The 23,583-nt window shown below is 46.6% G+C and overlaps 1 protein-coding gene across 1 annotated transcript in view; it reads right to left on the reverse strand.

The window, feature by feature from the left end:
- The window catches only part of TNNT3 (troponin T3, fast skeletal type), a 33,914-nt gene that overhangs the window by 4,479 nt on the left and 5,852 nt on the right, over nucleotides 1–23,583 (reverse strand). Inside the window, exons 4-11 of the mRNA XM_054171705.1 lie at nucleotides 11,117–11,141; nucleotides 7,572–7,590; nucleotides 6,733–6,778; nucleotides 5,543–5,659; nucleotides 5,135–5,212; nucleotides 4,213–4,326; nucleotides 3,899–4,008; nucleotides 3,496–3,586 (exon numbers count right to left, since the gene is read on the reverse strand). Coding sequence (XP_054027680.1) covers nucleotides 3,496–3,586; nucleotides 3,899–4,008; nucleotides 4,213–4,326; nucleotides 5,135–5,212; nucleotides 5,543–5,659; nucleotides 6,733–6,778; nucleotides 7,572–7,590; nucleotides 11,117–11,141 — 600 coding nt within the window. The remainder of the gene's footprint in view (nucleotides 1–3,495; nucleotides 3,587–3,898; nucleotides 4,009–4,212; nucleotides 4,327–5,134; nucleotides 5,213–5,542; nucleotides 5,660–6,732; nucleotides 6,779–7,571; nucleotides 7,591–11,116; nucleotides 11,142–23,583) is intronic.

Here is a 23,583-nt window from a genome sequence, read left to right on the forward strand (position 1 = left end):
CTATACATTGGGAAGTGTGGAAGCTCAGCAAGCTTCAGTGGTCTCTGGGTGGGGATGTGAGGAATGGAAAAGGAGTGTCACATCCTGCTGTCTGGCAGAGCAGGAGGTGAGGAGCTTCCAACAGTCACCACCTTCCCAGCCACTCATCTGATAAAGGGCACGAAGAGCAAAACGTTCAAGGAAAGCTTCAGCAATCAGAGGGAAGAGGTTAAAGTGAGGACTCCCCTGGAGAAGAGGAGGCTCAGGGGAGAACTTATTGCTCTCTGCAACTCCCTCAAGGCAGGTTGTAGCCAGGTGGGGGTTGGTCTCTTCTCCTAGGCAACCAGCACAAGAGGACACAGTCTCAAGCTGTGCCAGGGGAAGCTGAGGCTGGAGGAGAGGAGAAAGTTCTTCCCAGAAAGAGTAATTGGCCACTGGGATGTGCTGCCCAGGGAGGTGGTGGAGTCACCATCCCTGGAGGTGGTCAAGAAAGGATTGGATGTGGCACTTGGAGCCATGGTTTAGTTGTCAGGAGGTATTAGGTTGGACTTGATGATCTCTGAGGTCTTCTCCAACTTGGTTGATTTTATGATTCTATGACTCTGAAGACCTTCTGAAGCTCATTTGATAGCTGCTAACCACTGGGGAGTCTGTCCCACAAGACAGAGCATCTCTGTCTTTAGCCATGTGTAAACTGCAGATGGCAACCTGATGCCTGGGAAAGCAGACACCTACCTTACACAGGAGGAGCACCTTATGTCCTGACTTAGCATCTTAGACCTGGCCCAAAGCTCTGGACTAGCCACTAAAATCATGGGACTCTTCCAGCTCAGGTGCTGCAAAAGCTCACCAGAAACAGAGTGCATGTGCCTCATGAGGAGAGGCTGAGGGACCTGGGGCTTTTTAGACAGAAGAGAAGACTGAGAGGGGATTGATGAAATGTTTATCAATATCTGAGGGCTGGGGGTCAGGAGGGAGGGGACAGGCTCTGCTCACTGGCTCCCTGGGATAGGACAAGGAGCAATGGATGTAAACTGCAGCACAGGAGGTTCCACCTCAACACAAGGGAGAACTTCTTCACTGTGAGGGTCACAGAGCACTGGAGCAGGCTGCCCAGAAGGGTTGTGGAGTCTCCTTCTCTGGAGACTTTCAAAGCCTGTCTGGATGCATTGCTGTGTGACCTGAGCTAGATTGCATGGTCCTGCTCTGGCAGGGGGGGTTGGGCTTAATGATCTCTTTGGGTCCCTTCCAACCCCTGACATCCTGTGATTCCCTCTTTTGCCTTTTCACCTTCTCACTTGTAACTGGGTCAGGGTTCTACCTCATTTTCCTGGGCTGGAAAAACAACGTGTGCTTTGCTTCTGCTTTTGGTGACACTCAAAGTTCTCCACTGGCCCTGCAGGTCCAAGACCCAGCACTTGAAGCCTTCAAGTGGCCCTTGACATTGGCCACATGCAAAACAAGACAACCAGAAGTCAGACAATCAGGGTGGCCTGGCAGCAGTTCCTGGCTCGTGTCTTCCCGTGGCAAACAGACACAAAATGAGAGACTGAAACAGCAGGAACAGGACAACACAAGGAAGGAAGGATCAGCAGGTCACCTGCTTCTGTACTTACTGATGGGAGCTTTAATAGCTGCTACAGTGGTTTAAATAGTGATCTGCAGCCAAGTGTTGTTCCCAAGTGCAGTCTGACCCAAGGACTCGTGACTTACCTTCAGAGGACACCTTGTGATAGTGACTGTGACACTCCAATGAAGCACCAAAGAGCAACAGGCACCGGAGCTAAAGAACAGCTCCAGTCCTGCGTGCCCCAGTTCCTTCCTTTGTCTCTCCCTTGCATCCTTGCTTGTGTCTCCTTCACTCCCTTTGCTGTTGTCACTTACCTTTCTCCTCACTTCTCTCCCTATCATCTTCCCTTCATTCTTCTGTTTTCCTTCTGTGCATTTGCCTTCTACTCTGCTCATTCTTGGCACTTCCTTTCCTTGCTTTCCATCAGGTTTCATCCCCATAGCACGTACCTTTGCCCTGGCACTGCTTTCATTGCTGATTTTCCACCTGTTTTCCTTAGCTTAGCCCTCTCCAATGTATTGGACCTGGACAAGCATGTGCCACCAGGTGCAGAATCTTTCCAAACCCCATACTATTCAGTTTTATGAAGTCCAAACAATTGCATGTACAGCCCTAGGCTTCTGCATGTGTCCCAGGGGTATCAGGGTGCACAGAGCATCAGAGGTTTGGCTGGAGAATTATTTTAGAGGAGGGCTGAGTGGGCTGCACACTCAGTTACTAAGCCACATCCCAGCTGGACCCTGCCTCTTTTCCTGGATGACCACTTCATCTCTTTGCAAAGAATGGGAAGGGAGAGAAAAAGGAAGGAAGGCAGAGGCACAAGGTCCAGTTTTCTCTTTCCTCTCTGCACTTGGAGCCAAGTGCCACTTTCTGCCTGGCACTTGGCCTCTGACCATGCTGCAGGCTCATGCATTGGGTAGCCTTTGCTGCTGCTGTTACACAGGCACGTTCGTTGTACTTACAACTTGGAAAGCTCCTGCAGCCTGCAACGCATTGTTAAAATCTAAGAGAGATTGAGATAGTTATGTTGGTGTTGCTCAGTCCCTGCCACCATCTGTCTGTGTGGTTGGCAGTTAAAGGAGGGGGAGGTGGGGAGAGGTTCTGTAGGGTTTCTCAGCCACTGGAACCTGGTGTAGGTGGGTGCAGCCCTGTCCTGTGACTGTGTGTTGTCCACTTTTTGCTACCACTTCAGACAAGAGGACACAGTCTCAAGCTGCACCAGGGGAGGTTCAGGCTGGATGCTAGGAAGAAACTCTTCCCAGAAAGAGAGATTGGCCATTGGAAGGGACTGACCAGGGAGGTGGTGGAGTCACCATCACTGGAAGTGTTTAAGGAGAGCCTGTATGAGGCACTTGGTGCCATGGTTTAGTTGATTAGATGGTGTTGGGTGATAGGTTGGACTTGATGATCTCAAAGATGTTTTCCAACCTGGTTAATTCAAGTCTAGTCTAGTCTAGTCTAGTCTAGTCTATCAGATGGTCCTGTCTGGAGACAGTGTTCAGTGACTCCAGAGAGCTCAGTCCACAGGGAAACTCACTGGGATGGGACTAAAACTTACACCATTCAAGTGTGAACCCAAAGATGGGATTTAAAGAGTCCTACTTTATCATGACAATGAGTGAACTGAGAGCTACTGAATTTTGAGGCCACAGTTACCTAGAGAGAGAGCAGAATGAACAAGGGGTGTTTGAGCAGAGGGCAGGGAGTCCATGTTCCATTGGGATTGCCTGTCCATGGGGCTCTGACAACCTTCAGAGTGCTCTATTCAGTTTCAGCCTAACATCTGCAATCCAGCCCAGGGAAGTGCAGTTCCTGGTGCCCTGTTGCTTAAACTTTGCAGAAGGGCATTGGAGACCCAAGTGATGTGGCTTTTGTCAGAGGAGCCACAGAGGTGGTTTACCCTTTGAACCACCCAGTGCCATCAGCAAAAGGGCTTCTCAACTCACCTCATATTTCTTCCTCTTGATCTGCTCTGTAAAGTCATACTTCTCAGTCTCCAGCTGGTACAGCCAGTCCCACAGCTCCTTGGCCTTGTCCCTGTGTGTTTATGGGGAAAGGCAGATGGGAGAAACACATCACATCATCTGTTTCCCTGCAGCTTTCACACCACTGGCAATGAGACCTCTTACCTTTTGCAGCTCACGTGGCTGGAGAGCTACTAAACCATTCCCCACACCCACGTTCCCCCTCCCCTCTCCAGCCCAAGGAAAGGCACAACTTAACATTGCCCCATGGGGAATTTCAAGGAGGACCCTCCTGTCTTCTTCATTTTTTCACTGGGGATGACCCCAGCACAGTAAGGCTACATTCCAGTGGGTTCCACTCAGCAGGCTGGGCTAAGCCTCCTACCTCAGCTTATCTTCATTCAGGTGGTCGATGTTCAAGGGCTTGCGCCTCTCCGCCAGGACCTTCTTCTTCGTCTCTCTAGCGGTTTGCTTCTTCCCTCTCTTCTGATCAGCCTGTTTGCAGAGCACCAGATAACATCAGACTGCAGAAATGGAGGCTGAATTCAGCTCTTTCAGTGCCAGAGCAGGTAAGACAAGCTGCTAGGGATCCCGAGGCAGCAAAGCAGGGATGTTTTCTCAGCTCATCATAAAGGTCGTTCCTGGCCAAGCCCAGGCTTTACTCTTTCCCTGTTGCCTCCACTGCTCCATGCTTTTTACCTTAGCCAGGTAGCTGCTGTATGTGGCACCCATGGAGGAGAGAGCCTTCTTCTTCTTGAGGTCATCCTCAGCTTTTCTCTTGGCATCTTCTTCCTCTCTCCGTGCCTTTTCCTCCTGTGGAGCAGGACACACAGAAGCAAGTGAGCCTAGGGGAGCCTCCCAGCTGGGCCAGCAGCCAGTGGCACAGCAGGGAAGGTGATCAGATAATCATGCTGATGACAACTGGCAGGAGTTTCCTGCCCTTGTGTGGGAGTTTTAAGCTGTGCCTAGGAAGAAGTTTTCCACAGATCTTGAGCACAAGTGGTAGAATGTGAATAGATTACCACTGGGGAAATAAAAGAATCATAGACTTGCCAGGGTTGGAAGGGACCTCAAGGATCAGCCAGCTCCAACCCCACTGCCATGGCCAGGGACACCTCACACTACAGCAGGTTGCTCACAGCCACCTCCAGCCTGGCACATTCATTGCATTTCACAGTTTTAGATTGTAGTTTGTGCTTGTACATAGAGCTTCATTTGCTTCCATCTGAGCTGGCCTGGCACATTTTGTGCTGGGGGTAATTTCAGCCCACCACACCTCGCTTGAAGAGGGTGGTCCTTTCTTCTTGGGGGTGAGACAGACCAGAGCATGTGAGGTGTTTGGATCTCTGGGGGTCTCCAATTCGATGCTAAGGCCAGAGGTGCAAAGACACTTAGGACAGAATAGAGTAGAGTAGAGTAGAGAGTAGGGTAAGAGTAGAGTAGACTAGAGTAGAGTAGACTAGAGTAGAAAAGACCTTCAAGGTCACTAAGTCCAACCTATCACCCAACACCATCTAATCAACAAGAGCCCCATCCAGCCTCTTCCTAAACACTTGCAGTGATGGTGACTCCCCCACCTCCCTGGGCAGCAGATTCTCTCTCGCTGGGACGAATTCCTTACCGCCAGCCGCGCCTGGCGCTCCTTCTCCTTCTCAGCACGGATCCTTTGCTGCTCTGCTCTCTCAGCTCTGCGCTTCTCCTGCAAGGGGCAGAGGCATTGAATCATCATGGTGGCTTTATCTACCTCCAGCATTAAATCCCATCACCAGGAGCTCTGGTTTGTAGAGGGTGAGCCACCTCCTCCCCTTGCCGGAGCATGCAGAAGGGTCTCCTGTGCAATGCCAGGCATAAAGAGAGAGGCTGAGAGAAGGGACAGCTGTGGGGAGAAGGCTTTTGGTGGTGACTTGAGCAGTGACCTCTGTATGTGGCAGTACAGCTCCTTGCCAAAGTCTGACAGGGGATTAATGGAGCCAGCTTCTCATCTATAGAGCATCTCTCAGTCAGGGGAAATGGCAGTACAAGCACTCACAATCCTCTCCTTGAGGGCAACCAGCTCTTCCTCTTCCTTTCTTCTGGCTTCAAAGTGGCTGTCAATCAGGGCCTGCAGCTCGATCAGGTCTTTGTTCTGCCTTTTCTTTTGGATGTCCTAGAAGACCAGGAAAAGGCATTAAGAAAGTCCACATTGCTCTAGGAAGGTGACCTGGACATTCCCAGCACCCTGCTGGGTGAGAAACAGAGAAACAAAAGCAGGAGGTGTCTGCAAACATCCATGGAAATCCATAGGATTAGCTTAAATGCTTGGTGCTACAGGTCAGAGATACTCAGAGACTTATCCAGGTGACAGGAGCCCAGTAGGGAACAGAATCTGCTTCTCCCATTCCTCTACACCATATTTAATCCCTGGCTTTCATTGCATGTCCTTAGCTGCCTCCTCTTTGCTCTGGGCGATGAATCTTACCTAGAAAACGTTCCTGCATTGCAGGACAAAGCAGATATTTCTGTGGAGCTTATTATTTTTTTCTCCTGCCAACCTTCTAGGAAGGTGTTGGGAGCTCTCCCTGTTGAAATTCTGGTGGCATTTTAGGTGAAGGTTCTCAGCCACAGCTGGGTGGAAGAGGGCAGCCAGGCTGTGTGAGTGGCTCAGGGTGGCTGGGGTGTGCTGGTGGGGCAAGCAGCATCTCTGAATCACAACCCCCCTCTCCCCCTGGGGAAATGGAGCAGGGAGAGCTGGGGCAATGCTGCTATGGGCAGGCAGGCAGAACAAAGCAGCCTCCTGCTCCCAGCTCCTGTGTGAATCTATTGTCTCAGTCCCAGGGCCAGCATCAACCTCCCCACACCCTACCCCTTCCCCAGCAGCAAGTCTCTTATTGCTTATTGCCTGCAAGCTTCAAAGCATTTCCAGCAGGCCAGGAGATCTCACAGCTCCTAAACCACTTACTTTCTCCTTTCTTCAGATATTGGCTTCAAAAATTCAAGGTGGGGGGAGAGGGGAAAGAAGAACCAAAAAGGAGAGATGCATCATTTTAGCTTAGCAGTGAATGCATCCAGAGAGATTCAGGGAGCAGAGAGTAGCCTCTCAGTGCAAACAGGCAGCAAAGCATCCACACTTTTGTCCTGGACTCGATCCTCAGCAGTGTCCAATACAGGAGGAGTTCTGGGGGTTGGCACACAAGTGTGTGGCTCAGGTACAGCCAGCCAGCCAGGCTGAGGAATACTTACATCGAAATCTACTTTCTCACCCTCCGGTATTTTAGGAGCAGTTAGCCTGCAGAGAGCCAAAACAAAAACAAAAGCAAAGAAACAAACAAACAAGAAAGGCTTTTAAGCTTCAAGAGCAGGAGGCTTTGTAAATCACCTCCTGCCCTGCCCTGCCCTGCCCTCAGGACCCATGAAGAGCAGGAGGAATGTTGGTGGAGATACAGCCAGTGATGGGAAAAGGACTCCAGAGCAGCACTAAGGACTCCAGAGCAGCACTAAGGACTCCAGAGCAGCACTAAGGACTCTTGTCCTTCCTGGGCAGGGATTGACCCCCACAATTCCTTTTCCTTCCCAAAGCCCGTGGTCATTCCCTGCCACGCAGCTGGTCCCTGAGGCTGTTGGTGCTGCACGCTCTGTTCCAGACAGCTGGTGGTGTGGGAAGGGAGGCTGCTGGGACCCAGAGCTGGAAGGGGCATAGGAAACCTTAATTAAGCCCAAGTCAGTGAGGCTGGGTGGGTGGCTGGATGGACAGGTGGGTGGCTGGCTGGGTGCTTTCCCAGCCATGGCTTACTGTTGAGCTGCCTATAGCACAGAGTAGTCTGAGACTGCTGTAGCTTGGGCAGTTCCTAAGTCCTTTGACTCAGGCATGAACTGGTCCTAAGACACTGGCCAGCCTCTACTGCTGAGGCACCCCCTGGAAGAAGCAGACCACCTGGAAAAGCACACAGGCACAGCTGGATGTTGCAGCAGGGAGGCTTGGATCAAGGCTTTCACTGACCATTTGCCCCACAGACAATCTAACACCTTCTGCTTGACCAGAGAAACGGTGGCAGGATTTGGCCCTGTCCCCCCATACTCACTTTATTCTGGGCTTCTCCTCTGCATTTGGAAACATGGAGCAAAAGAGGAAGGGGAAGAAGAAGGAGAACAGTTAGAACAACAGAGGTGATGCCAGCTGCTAAAGTAAAAGGAGGGAAGGGAAATTTGACCATAGGGGAAACATCCCAGAGAAACTGGTTAAATCCTGAGCATGTGCAAAAGAGAGAGACACACTCACGTGCTCCTTTTGCCAGGAGTGCCTCTGGTTTTAGCCCTGAATCACCATTTGGCAGGAAAAACTAAAAAGGTAAATGAAAATAATCCAGAGACTGTAGAAAAGTCCCAAATGCAGCATGGGGCTGATGTCAATGTGAAACTGGCTTTTTCCTCAAGCCACCCTGACTAAAGCTCTAAGGAGGGCAGCTGGGCTGCAGGCTAGAAGACAATGTTGCCTGTTTCAGTCAGCACTTGTTTGGCTAAAGCTAACCTGAATTCAGAGGCAGGGCAGTGACAGCTTGGCTGTGACAGCACTCCAAACCTGGAGGCCAGGAGGGGAAAAGCTTCATTTTCTCCAGGGGGAGGATGGATGACAATGTTTTGCATTTCTCCCAGGCAACCAGCACCAGAACAAGAGGACACAGCCTCAAGCTGTGCCAGGGGAGGTTTAGGCTGGAGGTGAGGAGAAAGCTCTCCCCAGAAAGAGAGATTGGCCATTGGGATGTGCTGCCCAGGGAGGTGATGGAGTCACCATCCCTGGAGGTGTTCAAAAAAGGCTTGGATGTGGCACTTGGAGCCATGGTTTAGTCAGGAGGTGCTGGGTGACAGGTTGGACTTGATGATCTCTGAGGTCTTTTCCAAGCTTATTGATTCTATGATTCCTGCCAGGACTCTGCCTACCTAAACAGCTGAGAGCTGAATGCTAATAAACTAAACAGCAAGCAGTGAGAAAAGTGGTTTGGAGCAGTGGTTGAGCACAAGGGAGGCTGGAAACCACCCCTGAAAACAAAACAATGCCATTAACCAGCAGCTCCTTCTCCCTTTCTCCACTCACTTTTGAATTGCTTTGCTTTTCAAACAGCCAGGGGGCTGCTTAGCACATTGGTTAGATTTGGGGCGGAGGGGGGGGTTGTTTTTCCCTCTGGAGAGAGGAAAAGCAATCACAATTAACCAGTCTGTCAGGGATGTTACTCACAGAGGATTCCCTTCCCTCCTGGCATACCCAGGATACTTTTCACCCCCATCCCTGCCAGTTAGTAACAGGGAGGGGGCAGGGCAGCAGCAGGGGACAGGAAATGACTGAAGTTTGTTTGTTGACCTTGGTTGCCAGGCTTGGCCACCTGCCTGTCAATAGCTGCCCGAGTTTGGTGTCAGCTGCCACCAAATCAGCACTTTCAGCTTCCCTCAACCAACAAACAATTGCACAAGGGAAAGAAAACAAACCAACCCCCAACAACAAACCAAACCAACCGACCCAAAACACCTGGTTAGTTGCTCTTGAAAGAAGAAACTGCAGTTAGAATAGCTCCAGAGTGCCTCCAGAAAACCAGAAAAGGAGATTACAAAGAAAGAGGAGGTTAAAAAATACAGGCAAGGTACAAAATTCCTCCTGTATTGCAGACATAGAATAAACCCAAAGGGTAATAAACCTTTGCAGGGCATCACCCAGTGTGGGTCCATGCACCAAAAAAGCAGCCCAGGGCTGTGATTTATTTTGAACCACTCCTTTCATTTGTTTATTTCTAGACACTGAGCCAAGGAACTGGGCCAAAATGTGTTGCTGAGCAGGAATTGTGGTGGCCAATTCCTGCTCCTGTGGTGGATTTTGATGGGGCACTGTGCTCCTTCCACCCACGAGCCCATGGTGGGAGGGGGCTGGGGCAAAATCCCCACGGACAACACTGCCAAAAAGAAGGCAAAAGGCACTGGAAATCCAGGCTCACTGCCCTGGTGATCAGAGAGCCTCTGAGTTTCTGGTTTCCAAAAGGATTAGCTGAGGGAGAGCGCACACCACCATCAACAGAACCATGCTGCCTCCTGCCCAACCCAGGAGATATCCACACAGTGCTCCCCGCTCTGTGTCAACCCAGCTGAGCTGCCTGGACTCCATTCCAAAACAATCCCTGCACACCCTCCCTTCATCCCACTTCTCAGAAGCAATTTATCTAGCTCACACTGTGTCCTTAGAGGGGGGGAGGAAGAAAAAGCATTCAAAAAACCACCCCACAACAACAACAACCACCAAAAAAATCAATAGGCTGTTAAAGAGAAAAGGAAAGAAAAAGCAAAAGAAGGAAAGAAAAGGGCTTGGGAAGGTCCTCAGGGTATTGCCCTAAAAAAAAAGAAGAAGAAGAAGAAGAAGAAAAAAAGCCTGGAAAGGGAACAAGAAAATTAAAAGGAGAGGGGGGGGCAAAAAATGAGAACTGACAAAAGCAAACACAGAAAAGAAAGGTTGGTTTGGAGTGGTGCTGGGCTTCCAAAACAGAGGCTGGGGCAGTCAAAGTGGGCAACCAAGCTGCTTCAAAGGCCTGGAAAAGTCCAAGAGAGTCTTTCCACACATTTTAAAGTGGGTTGAAGTTTGGTCCAGAGAGGCTAAGTTGTCTTGCCAACACATGAGGGCAAAAGTGCCCCTGCATGGCATTGGATTGGGTCCTTCCACATGACTCCTGTCCCACCCACAGGCTCCAGCGCCCACTCAGCCATGGATTATGAACACACTCTCTCAAGCACGTGGCCTGCCTCACCAGGCTGGAGAAATGTCTTCACCTGCTTGACATTCAGCACAATTTAAAGAGCATGGCTGGAGCAGAGATTTCAGTGTCTGTAGCTTCAGCCCTTCTAAAGCTGGGGAAGGAAGGCAACGTCTGGGGAGGGCTCAGCTCCGTTTCCAAGCGGGATTTAAGAGATACCTTCCTGAGTTGGGGTGGACAGAGGAGGTTTGCTGATGAGAGCCAGGACACAACAGACTGCAGCTAAAAGACAAGTCCAGAGCAAGCTTCTGGAGCTTGTTTTCCCACTGTGTACCATCCTAATGAGGATGTACAGGCCTGTCAAGGCACCAGTGACACTTCCAAGGGTGATTGGATGTGCACAGTGTGAGCGACTCTTTGTGGCAGGGATGGGGTTTTGGCCCAGTTCCTGAGTCTAAAATCAAGGGAGGAACAAAAACAGATGCAGGGGGGGTGGAAAAAAGGAGTGAGCTGTTAGAAAGATGATTTTGTTGTCTCAACTACCATCATAGTTTTCTCCTTCTTCATCAGCTGCAGGTTGAAGGATAAAAGCAAAAGAGAAGAAGCAGAGTAGTCAATTCCCCAACCAGGGCTGTTCTCCTAGGAGCAAGTCTCCCCACTCCCTCCCTGCTATGTTGAGCACCATGGACTCTCTGGAGACAGAAAGGGAAAAAACACCTTTGTGGTGATCTGACCTGGCAAACAAACAGCCCTTTCCCCTGTGTTCACCCACAGCCATCCAAGAGAGACCTTTTCCCTCCCATGCTCTCTGTCCTCTCGAGCAAGGTCACTGTTTTGGACACCATTTCCCCAGCACTGGAAAAGAAAGAGGAGTGAGAGTCTGGAGGTGCATCACATACCTTCTTCATGGGCTTCCTCAGCTGGTGTCGTGGTGCAAGCAGTGATGGAAACACAGGAAAGAGGAAAGAACAGAAAAAACACAAACACAAGAGAGGTATTTAAAGCTCTTGGAAGCCTGAGAAAGAGACCAGGGGATGCATGAAGAGGGGTGGGGGGGGAAAACAAAGGAGGGAAAAAAACCTAAGGGAATTAGTGAATTAAGGCAGGGAGGAAATATCTGGAGAGGCTACCAGGAGTTAAAGGTGCTGTAAGGTTAAAGTAGTAGTAAGCATGGAGAGTAAAGGAGAGAAGGGCTGCAAATGACCATTGTGGTGGTGGTTTTGTTCTCGTCTACCAGCCCAGGGCTCCTGTTCTCTCTCTCTGTGTCACACACATACACACTCTCATGTTGCAACTAGGAGGAGCAAATGAGAAGTCATCACATACCTGGCTCCTGAACTTCAGGTGTGAAGCGTCATGGAAGGAGATGCGATGGAAAAGAAGAGAATGAGAAGGAGAAGCCTGTTATTTTACACCCCAAAAAGAGCTCCTGAGCCAACAGGGGTGGGGGCAGAGAGGAGAAAGGGAGAGGGGAACCAAGTGAAGAAGTAAACCTGAGGTGAAAGAAATTGATTACATTCGAAAGAGACAGAAGTCACAGGGGAGGGGAAGGAATTTGGTCAGGTAAAGGAGGCAGCTGGAAGATGATAGTGCAGTGCTTCAGAGGAACTTCTGGGCATGGTAATGGCACAACTCACAGCCTGACAGCACCGAGGACCTTGAGCTGAAATATGCACATGAACACAGTCAGCACCCCCAAAGCACCGCTGGATCCATCCTCTCCTGCAGCAGCATTTCAGTCAGCTGAACTAAACACCCAGGGGGCTTCAGAGACCTCCTGAAATCCCTGCTGCAAGCCCTCGCCAGCGCTCGGCTACCTGCCGAAGAAGCTCCGTGCTCTCTTCCAGACCTATGGCTGGGGTCATTTTCTTCCTTGAAGGCAAGTCTGCTGTCTAAATAAATCTACTGCTGCTCTCCACATCCATTTGCAAGAGAGAATTACAAATGGATTGCTTCACAGGAAGAAAAGGGTCATTAGAAGCCTGTGCAGGTCTACCTTGCACTCTGAGCTTCCCCTGGCAAAGCAAGAATCGATCAGCAGTGAGGATTTGCAGGGCAGGTTTTGCTTGTCAGCCATCCATGCACCACTGAGTGTTTTGCAAAGCAGGCAGAAAAGGAATGCAAAGTCTCCCAGTATTCATAATCCCTCTGGAGAGTCACTGGGTCAAATTCTACCCTGAGGTTTGAAACTAAGCTTTCCCTACAGGAAAAATCATTCTCCTATCGTGAGAAGCTTTCCCAGTAGGGGGAAAAAAACAAACCATGAAATCATTCTCATATCATGAGGTGGAGCTTTTCCCTGCAGGAAAACTCATTCTCCTGTCACCAAATGAAGCTTTTCCCTGCAGGAAAGCTCCTCCTCATCTCACAGCACAGAATTTAACCCATTCCACAAGGACACTTCTTGCTGAGCTACTCTTTCACGAGGTCCTCCCACGGGTTTTAGTCCAATTATTCATGCAAGAGGGAAAATGTCCTTCTCCTTTCTGCTGATTACTGGTGGAAAAATAACTAACTAACTAACTAGATACATAAACTAACTCTCAAACTGAAAACCCAACCACCTCCCATGCATGCAAGCTCCAAGCCATGATGAACAGGCAAGTTGCTCTCTCCTGTCACCTTGCATTCCTTGCCCGCACACACAGTCCCAGCAGGCAGGCACTGGGGAGCTGAGAGGTTAAATCACATACCTGGAGGGGGGGCTTCATTTAGTAGGAGGTGTCAGGGGAAATGAAACCAAAACAACACAACATAGGAAAGGAAGATAAAAGAATTAGAAAGAAGTTATTCAGGAGGGGGGATCACCTCAAACTTCAGGAAGGCTGGGTGGAAGGGGTGTCATCTGAGGACTAGGTTATAGGGATGGAGTGTTAATAGTGGTGGGAAAGGAGAGTGATTCCAGTGGGGTGTGAAGGAGCCAAGGAAGGGGATGCCATAGGAGTGAAAGGTAAAGGGAATTTGAATGCTGACCCATCACAACAGTTGGATTCATGCAAATATATAAGGGGGGTGGGGTGCTGTAGCAGTGGTGGTCCTGAAGAGTGAAAGGAAGCTCCTTAGAAAGGGACTCTTGAGTTGCAAACAATAATTACACTTTCTGAGAGGGAAAAGTACATTTGGGGAATGGATTGATCCTTCATGGCTCTGATTTGCTTCAACATCTTCAGATTCCTGTGTACAGGAATGCCTCAGATTAGCACACAGGAATTTGGATGCCACATGCATGTGCTTGGTTAAGGGGAAAGTGTGAGCAAAGGTGAAGGAGTTAGAGCAGGAGCCACACCACAGCAATGACTGTGAACGTGGGCAGGGTGAAGCTGTGACTTAGAAGATACTTTAGACAAAGGCAGCATTAATAACAGAGAAAGCTACATGATCCTACAGTGATGTGGAAAGCTGGGGCAGCCTCCTCCTGACAGAAAAGTTGTCTCTCAAGCTTGTTGTATTTACTTCTTCCATCTACACTGACTTAGTTTTAAACTAGAGAAGGGTAGATGTAGATTGGACATTAGGAAGAAGTTCATTACCATGAGGGTGGTGGAACAGTGAAACAGCTTGCCCTGGGAGGTGGTAGAGGCTTCATCCCTATAGACACTCAAGGTCAAGCTTGGAGAGGCTCTGAGCACCCTGATCTGGGTGGGGATGTCCCTGCTTACTGCAGAGGGGTTGGTCCAGATGACCTCTAGAGGTCCTTTCCAACCCAACCACTCTATGATCTGTACATAAACTTCCCTTTTTGTTGTGCTTTATGGCTTTATGTTACAGAGGGGAAAGAAAAGATGGAGATGCTGCAGGTCTGGCTTTATAGTTAATCAGGTTGTGCTAATGCCTGGTGTTCTGCACACATGTAAGGCTCAGATGAATGTCAAAGCCTGAGGTCAGCGCTCAAAGTGGGAGTAGCAGTTCAATAAGGAGCAGGGAAAAAGAAGTAGAGAGGCAAGCAAAGCAGCAGGGATGGCAGCAGTGACCTTCAGCTTGTGCAAATCAAGGTCAGAAAAACCTTAGCAGACAGCAGACAAGAATTAATACGGTTAAACAGAGGAGAGATGGAGATGAGGTGAGGAGGGAGACAAGGAGCAGCTCACAGATGAATGTTGAAGTGTGAAATCATGCCAAAAAATCAATCACCCAGCTTCCACCTTCCTCACTTCCAGCCTGGCAGAAGCACTGCTCTGAGCTAAGCTGCATCCCCTCTGTGGACAGCAGAGTGAAATGCCTGGGCTGGGCTGGGTGGCTGCTGGGATGTCACTGCTTTGGTAGAGCATCTCCAAACAGCACGGGGTCATCTTCACAGACAGCTTAGAGGAGGCTGCAAGCTGAGGTTCTGCTTTCTCAGGTACTAAACACTCCAAGGATCTTGTTGGCAGCGTGAGGTGGTTCTGAGGTCAGTGCCTGTGCCTCTAGCTTACAGCTCCAGGGAGCTGTCTGCAGTGAAGTTATCCCTTTGGGCATGCAACTGTTAGCTCTTCTCCTCGTTATTGCACATCACTGAGCAGAGGAAATGGTTACTGGTGGAAGGTGTGAGGAAGCTGCATGTTACAGGTCATCATTAATATTTGATTATTGGGGGTTTCTTTGGTCTCTCTTCTTCCACCATCTTTGAATTCCTGAGTATGGCTTAAGAGTTACTGGTACCATTTGCCAGCAGAAACCACAGCTGCCATTAAACTTGAATATTCCAAACCTCCTGGCTAAGAATTTGGTTAAACAATAAAAGGACAAAAGGTTTCCAGCTGGCACAGGTTGCCCAGGGAGGTGGTGGAAGCCTCATCCCTGGAGGATTCTGCAGCCAGGCTGGATGTGGCTCTGAGCAGCCTGCTGCAGTGTGAGGTGGCCCTGCCCATGGCAGGGGGGGTTGGAACTGGCTGAACCTTGAGGTCCCTTCCAACCCTAACCACAAAAGGTTACACAGGTTTTAATGCCTCTGGAACAAAACCTTTTCCTTCTATGCCTTGGGACAATCTCTCCTTTTCCTTCTATGCCTTGGGACAATCTCTCACTCCAGATTCCAGCTTTGTTCATAGATTCATAGAGCAGTTTGGGTTGGAAAGGACCTTAAAGACCACCTAATTCCAACCCCCACCCTGCCCTGGGCAGGGGCACCTCACACTAGACCAGGTTGTTCCAGCATTACACTACATAGAGCCCACATTACCCTTCCTGGATGCTTCAGAAGTGTCTTTAAAACACAGAAACAAACAATTCCAATCTCATTTTCATGCCAAAATTTGGAAAGCTCCCATAGAGGAAGGAGGGAAAATAGCAATCATCCTGTGTTGAAACAATGCTATTTGTTTCAACTAGATAATAAACCTAATTCCCAGCAGCTGCCAAACAAAGTACTCCTCTCTTCCCCACCCCCCCCCCTTCTCTTTCTTTCTTGTTGTTGATTTGAGAGGGTTTCCTTTTTGTCCCAATTCAGAACATGACCCAGCTGTAGAGCTGCCAAATGCAACTGAATTTCCAAGCACACAATAACCCTTCAGGCTGATGCAGAGGAATTCAGAAGTCACATACCTGGTTCATGGACTTCTGTAAGAGGGAAGGAGCGAGGGAGGAGATGCAAAGAGAGATAAGAGAATTAGAGCGAGAACCAGAGGCTGATTAAATCACTAGATTTAATCTCTTCTGATCAAATGACACTTATTTATGTGTGGATGGATTCAAGCCAGGGGGGGAGGGGTTAAAGGGCTTAAAAACCATTAATGAGATTAAAAGAGGAACTGAGGGCACACATGGCTATCAATTAGAACACCCTGGAGAGGAAGGACAGGGAGGGGTGTTGGGAGGTAAAAGAGGCAGATGGCTAACAAATACATTCACAGTGCCCCAGATCAGGTGCCACTGGTGGCCTTTGATTGACAGCAAATATTGGCTTGGGTTTAAATCAAGTCCATTCCCCATAGGGTTGACTGTGCAAAGGAGGTGACAACCAACCTCTTCTGATTCATGTGCACAGAAATCCCAGCCCCCTCTGGGAATCAATGGGCTTGGTGGAGCTGGCATTGATTCCCTTGGGGCTCAGGATTTCGCCACTGGTGTGTAGGGAGGAAGGGATGAGCAGCTCCCTGCTCCCCAACCTGCAGGAGGAAATGCCTGGTGAAAGCCTGTCTGGACATGCAAGGAGAGGGAGGCATAAAGGCAACTGGAAGGTAAATGGGTTGGGTTTGGTGGGCTGCTGCTTTACTCAGTGTCACCTACTGGTTTGCTGATCACAGAGACTGTCATCCAGAGCTGGGCTGCAATTCACATCACCAAAGCAAGCAGAAATACAACCCTGTTCCCTGCCACTTATGAATAATGGACATTAACCCCCCTCAAATACCAACGGTGGTGGAAGGAATGTGCCACTCTCTCCTTCCTGCAAACACTCTGCCACCAGAACGATGCCACTTGGGCCACTCCTTAGCCCACCTTGGAGTGATGTGGGGTCACTTTTGTTGCTCATTACTTCAGAGGCAAGTCTCTCCACAGCAGTATTTGTGAAACTAAAAGAGGGAGGTTCAGACTAGAGAGAAGGGAGAAATGTTTGACGCTGAGGGTGGGACCCCGGCCCTGCTTGCCCGGGGAGGTGGTAGATGTCCCATCCCTGGAACCACTGCAGGTCAGGTTGTTTGGGCAACCTGCTCTAGTTGCAGATGTCTGCTGAGTGCAGGGGGGTTGGACTAGATGACCATTGAAGGTCCCTTCCAACCCAAACCTGTCTGACATCCTGTGGGCATACGTTACTGCCAAAGCAAGATCTGGCTCCGTGCAGTGGCAGGGGGGGAGCAGGAGGAAGGGACCAAGGGACAACGTGGCTGTAACCCCTCCAGCCTCAGTGCACAGTGTGGAGGAAATGCTTTTAGGAGCCACTGTCCCCATACCAACTGGTATCTGCACTGACAGCCTGGTTAGAGACATCAGAGCCCTGGGAACACAGCAGCAATGCCCAATGTGCTTGGGGCATTGCTTTCAGCACAGCAGTTAGTGCTTCTTGCTCATCACTCTGCTTATCCTCCAAGAGCCAAGCAGCCCTCAGCCAGCATCCAGAGGGCATTTTTTGCATCCTCTCCTCTTCAACCACCTCCAGAATTCCTGCATGCCTTCCTGCTCCAGAGAGAAGCAGAGGAATTCACAAGTCATGGCACATCCTCATGAGCTTGGGTGGGTGGTAAGAGCAAAAGGCAAAAGAGGACAAGAGGGCAAGAAACAGCAGCACATCTTCTCACTCATACAAAAGGGATGAGGGAAGGGTACCAATGGTGTGAGATACTAAACCCAAGCTGATCCAAGTGGCCATTTGTCTTCTAATGCACATTCCTGCAGCCCTGCAGAAGGCAGCCTGCTGCTCCACGAGCCTGCTGCCTGCCCAGATGGATTTCCAGCCCCAGGCCAGCAGGTTTTTGGTGGCATGTGGCTGCACGCCCTACCAGGAGACAGCAGTCTAAGTACAGCCCATGGCTCACAGAGGAAAACCATCTTGAACCGTTTGGAAAGCTGAAGCATCGAAATCAGCACCAGCTGCTCCACTAAGCAGGCTTTAAGCTGAAAACAGAGCCCAGAGAAGGAGGACAAACCCTGCTGCAGCAGCAGCCAGCTCATGGGCACATCTGCACATCATCCAGAGGCCAGATCCACCCAGACTGGTCCAAAATAAGTCTCCCAGGGAGATCCAAGCAGGCTCAGAGTGAAGGCTTTCCAACCTTCATGCTTCTCAGAGGCTTACATTTGCCAGTAGTTTTTATACTGGGGGCTTGCATGAAACTACCAGGTGGCATCACTAGCACAGTCAGCATCAGGACAGAACATGAAAGGAGGACAAAAACCAAGGTGGGGGAGAGGTTTGTTCTATATTCAAGGGCCTGTAATGGCTACTGAACATAGTTCTAACTCCTTTTCCCATCTTACGGCTTCCTGGCTGAAGCAGAGCTTACTCTGAAAGGTGGGAATTGAGGAGTCAGGTCACAAACCTCCCTCCCTTCAGGTGGGAAGAGCCACAGGGCAGGATGCAAAGGAATGTCAGGCTGATGTTACAAAGGCTGGCAATGCTGTTAAGACAGAGGGGAAAGTTTTATCCCAGTAAAGGAGGCTGGGAGGAGAAGGAATCTAAGGCACGTCTGGTTGGGAAACAAGTTCACCATGTGAAAGGAAGAGGCAAAAACATCTTGACAGAGGAGATTGCTCAAACCACATGTGCTGAAATGCCTCTCCAAGTCCAGCTTTAGAGGAACAACCTCCTGCCATGGCCTCTGGATGGGATTATGGTCAGCTACACACATGGCAAGAGGGGCCACCAAGCCAGCGCTTGTTGGACCTTGCACCGAGATCATTCTAATGTCTTAGCATAAGGAAGAGCTGGTCATGGATTAGGGGTGGAAAGCAAAGACAACAGCAGCAATAAGGCAGAGTAACTGGGTCCTACTCTTCTTGCACCACCCTTGAATCTCCCCCTGTGGCCAAGGAGAGGGTGGGGAGCAATTTGGAAGGGGATGGCACATACCTGCTTCTTGAGCTTCTTCAGCTGGGACAGGGCAGGGAGCGAGAGCAGCGAGACAGAGAGTAAGAACAGTTAGATGAAAGAGTGTGAAGGCAACAGGGGGGCCCAAAACCAGCACAAGGGGTACAAAATAGAGAGACAGAGGAGAAGGTGAAGTGGAGACAGGCAACCAAAGCACACACAGGCACCAGAAATGGAAACCCTTCAGGCCCTGGGTGCTGCAGACCCCTGGGAACCGCTCAGAGAAGGTCTCCCACAGCATTCTGAGCAGGTTGGACCTTGTTTCAAACAGCACCAAGCTTTGCAAGCGTGGAACCAGCAAACCCTTTGGCTCCTGAGACCCAGAGCAGCACATCCCAAGTGTCTCAAGGACAAAGGGTGGGTTGCTGTTCCAGCCCCTCCTGAGCAGCCCACCTTCCAAAAGCCACGGCTGGGGCTAGGTGCCAGGCTCTGCACAGAGAGAATGAATAACAACCTGCATTCTGCTCTGCTGTGATTTATATTGTATATAATTGGATATATTATGGGCTATGAAGCTGCATTATGGGCTATAAAGCTGTATTATGTGTGTAGTATGGTCTATAAAGCTATACTATGGTCTATAAAGCTGTATTATATGTGCATTATGGTCTGTAAAGCTGTACCATGGTTTCGTAGTCATGGGGTCTTGGGTGACAGGTTGGACTTGATGATCTCTGAGGTCTTTTCCAACCTTATTGATTCTATGATTCTGGTCTCTAAAGCTCTATTATGGTCTCTAAAGCCATATTATGGTCTATAAAGCCATATTATGGTCTATAAAGCCATATTATAAGAGGAGTTAGCCGTTGGAATATGCTACCCAGGGAGGTGGTGGAGTCACCATCCCTGGAGGTGTTCAAGAGGGGATTGGATGTGGCACTTGAAGCCATGGTTTAGTCAGGAGGTGTTGGGTGAAGGTTGGACTTGATGACCTCTGAGGTCTTTTCCAACCTTATTGATTCTATGATTCTGCTCTGTAAAGCTGTATTCTGCTTTGTAAAGCTCTATTATATGTGTATTATGGTCTGTAAATCTATATTGTATGTGCATCATGGTCTATAAAGCTATATCATGGTCTATAAAGCCATAATGTATGTGATAGTCTATAAACCCATACTATATCCACTGCTTTATATACAATATTCCACATCACACAGTACATAGAGAATATGTACTGTGGCTACAGACATGCCACAGATGGATTTTGGCTTGGAAAAAAAATCCATGTGATCATTAGCTGCCAAGCTACAGAGGAGAAACCAGTTGGCAGCTGGTAGAAAACTTCCTGAGTTCTAACCCGCTGATTCCACACACAGCAGGCTTCAAATCAGCCTTGGAAGCTGCTGTGGATTTACTCTGCCCTGGTGAGGCCACACCTGGAATATTGTGGCCAGTTCTGGGCTCCCCAGTTCAGGAGGGACAGGGATCTGCTGGAGTCCAATGGAGGACTACAAGGATGCTGAAGGGACTGCAGCACTGCTTGGTGAGGAGAGGCTGAGAGCCTTGGGGCTGCTTAGTCTGGAGAAGAGAAGACTGAGAGGGGATTTAACAAATGTTCCTAAATATCTGAGGGCTGGGGGTCAGGAGGCAGGGGACAGGCTCTGCTCACTTGCACCCTGGGATAGGACAAGGGGCAATGGATAGAAACTCCAGCACAGGAGGTTCCACCTCAACATGAGGAGGAACTTCTGCACTGTGAGGGTCACAGAGCACTGGAGCAGGCTGCCCAGAGAGGTTGTGGAGTCTCCTTCTCTGGAGCCTTTCCAGCCCCATCTGGATGCACTCCTGTGTGACCTGTGCTGGGTTCTATGCTCCTGCTCTGGCAGGGGGCTTGGACTTGATGACCTCCAGAGGTCACCTCCAACCCCTGACATCCTCTGATCCTGTGGATGGAAGGATGACATCTGCATTTCCCCTCCTGCCAAGGCAGGAGCAGACATGCCCACACTCAAGCAATGGGGCACCCCTGGTCAACCTGGGGCAAGAGATGGGGAAACCTCCTGGCCTGCAGACGGTTTGGGCTCAACATCTTTTGCCTCCTGCTGTCTTCTACCACCTTCAAAACCAAAGTGGACACTGACCACCACCACCACCACCCCCCTCCCCAGCCCTGATGTGGGGAAGAGATGGGGCTGAGCAGCTCTTTCACATACCTTCTTCTTGAACCTCTTCTGTGGGTGGGAAACATCATGCAGCAAGAAGGGAGAAGAGGAGGAGGAGGAGAAAAAAAAATGAAACAACAAAGAATTAAACCAAAAGGAATAAGAGGAGGAGGGGGGGAAAAAAAACCAAACCAACAACCCAAACCAACAACCCAAACCAATAATGAATTCAGGCAAGAAATAGCCAATTGGAACATGGCCAAGGTTGGCCAAGCTCCCTGAGCAGTCTGGGTGAGAAAAGAGAGTGATGGAATTACAGGCTGAGAGAGAGGATTTTATGTATATAAATATATATATAAATTAATATATTTAAAATAGATATATAAAAATATACATAAATATAGATTAAAATATAGTCTATATTTTAGAATACATAATATTGTATATATTTATATTTATATTATTTATATTTAAATATATATAAATAGTTATATAAATATATATCAATAAATATATGTATTTATATTATTTAGATATTATATATATATATTTACATTATATATATATATAATATATTTGATGGGTGTATTATGGGGTTCTAAATGGTACAGAAGCATGGGAATGTGACTACAAATGAAAACCACATGAAAATAGAATAAATGACAAAGGCCCATCCAATATTTTATTCTACAGTTTCCTAACTCTGTCTGCAGGTGAATTTTGTAACCCAAAATAGAATGGTGGTTGGTGTTTGTCTTCATTTGGGTTTTTTTTCCCTCCCCCTCAAACAGCAGAAATAAAGTGAAAAAGTTAAAATAAAAAAATACAGTTAAAAAAAAAACAACAAACAAAATATAAAGTTAAAAAATGAAACAAAAAAAAAGAAACAAAAAATAAAGTAAAAAATGGAATAAAAACAAAGTAAAAAAAAGTAAAACAAAAAACAAAGTAAAAAAAAAGAAACAAAAAACAAAGTAAAAAAGAAACAAAAAACAAAGTAAAAAAGAAACAAAAAAATGAAGTAAAAAATAAAACAAAACCAAAGTAAAAAAATAAAACAAAACCAAAGTAAAAAAATAAAACAAAACCAAAGTAAAAAAAAAAACAAAAGCTAAAGTAAGAAAATAAAAAATAAAACAAAACCAAAGTAAAAATAAAACAAAAACAAAGTAAAAAATAAAACAAAAGCTAAAGTTAAAAAAGTAAAAAATAAAACAAAACCAAAGTAAAAATAAAATAAAACCAAAGTAAAAAATAAAACAAAAACTGAAGTAAAAAATGAAATAAAAATAAAGTTAAAAAAAATGAAAACAAAGCAAAAAAAAAAGTTAAAAATAAAATAATTTAAAAATTAAAATAAAAAATAAAATCTATAAAATTAAAAATTAAATTTAATTAGATTTTAAAAAATAAAATACAGATAAAATAAAATTAAAAAAATAAAATAAACCCCATAAAAATACCAAATAAGGGAATGTGAACACAAATGAAGACCACATTAAACCCCCCCTGCATCCAGTAGAGATGTATTAGAGCTGGCTCCAATTCCCTAAAACTGCCTTTGGATGAATTTTTTGAACCCAAAATAAAATTGCTGTGTTTGTCTTAATTCCACACAACCCCACACCTCCAACCAGCAAATAAAAATATCTATAGAATTTAAAATATCTATAAATAATAATAATGGTAATAGCTACAGAAGGTTTTATGCATTAACTTTAAAGATACACATTTATTATATATATTAGTTATACATAAATCTAAATAGGAAAAAAATCCTAACTAGAAAGAATCCTAAATAGAAAAATATCCTAAGAGAAAAAACCTAAATAGAAAAAAATCTAAATAGAAAAAAATCCAAATGGAAAAAAAAACTAATTAGGAAAAAAATCTAAATAGAAAAAAATCCAAATGGAAAAAAAACTAATTAGGAAAAAAATCTAAATAGAAAAAACTCCTAAATAGAAAAAACTCCTAAATAGAAAAAAATCTAATTAGAAAATAATCCTAAATAGAGAAAAGTCTAAATAGAAAAAAAAATCCTAAATAGAAAAAAAAATAATTAGAAAAAAACTAAATAGAAAACATCCTAAATGGAAAAAAATCCACATAGAAAAAAAAAAAAAACTAGTTAGAAAAAAATCTAAATAGAGAAAAAATCTAAATAGAGAAAATTTCTAAATAGAGAAAATTTCTAAATAGAAAAAAAATCTAAATAGAAAAAAGTCTAACTAGAAAAAAACCCTAGATAGAAAAAAATCCTAGATAGAAAAAAATCTAACTAGAAAAAAATCTAACTAGAAAAAAATCTAACTAGAAAAAAATCTAACTAGAAAAAAATGCTAAATAGAGAAAAATCTAAATAGAAAAAAAATCTAATTAGAAAAAAACCCTAAATAGAGAAAAATTTAACTAGAAAAAAATCCTAAATAGAGAAAAATTTAACTAGAAAAAAAATCCTAAATAGAGAAAAATCTAACTAGAAAAAATCTAATTAGAAAAAAAAAACCCTAAATAGAAAAATATCCTAAATAGAAAAATATCCTAAGTAGAAAAAAATCCAAGTAGAAAAAAATCCAAATAGAAAAAAATCCAAATAGAAAAAAATCCAAGTAGAAAAAAATCCAAATAGAAAAAAATCCAAGTAGAAAAAAATCCAAATAGAAAAAAATCCAAGTAGAAAAAAATCCAAATAGAAAAAAATCCAAGTAGAAAAAAAATCCAAATAGAAAAAAATCCAAATAGAAAAAAATCCTAAATA

The sequence above is a fragment of the Dryobates pubescens genome, chromosome 22 (genome assembly GCF_014839835.1).
Source record: "Dryobates pubescens isolate bDryPub1 chromosome 22, bDryPub1.pri, whole genome shotgun sequence".
Taxonomy (NCBI): Eukaryota; Metazoa; Chordata; class Aves; order Piciformes; family Picidae; genus Dryobates; species Dryobates pubescens.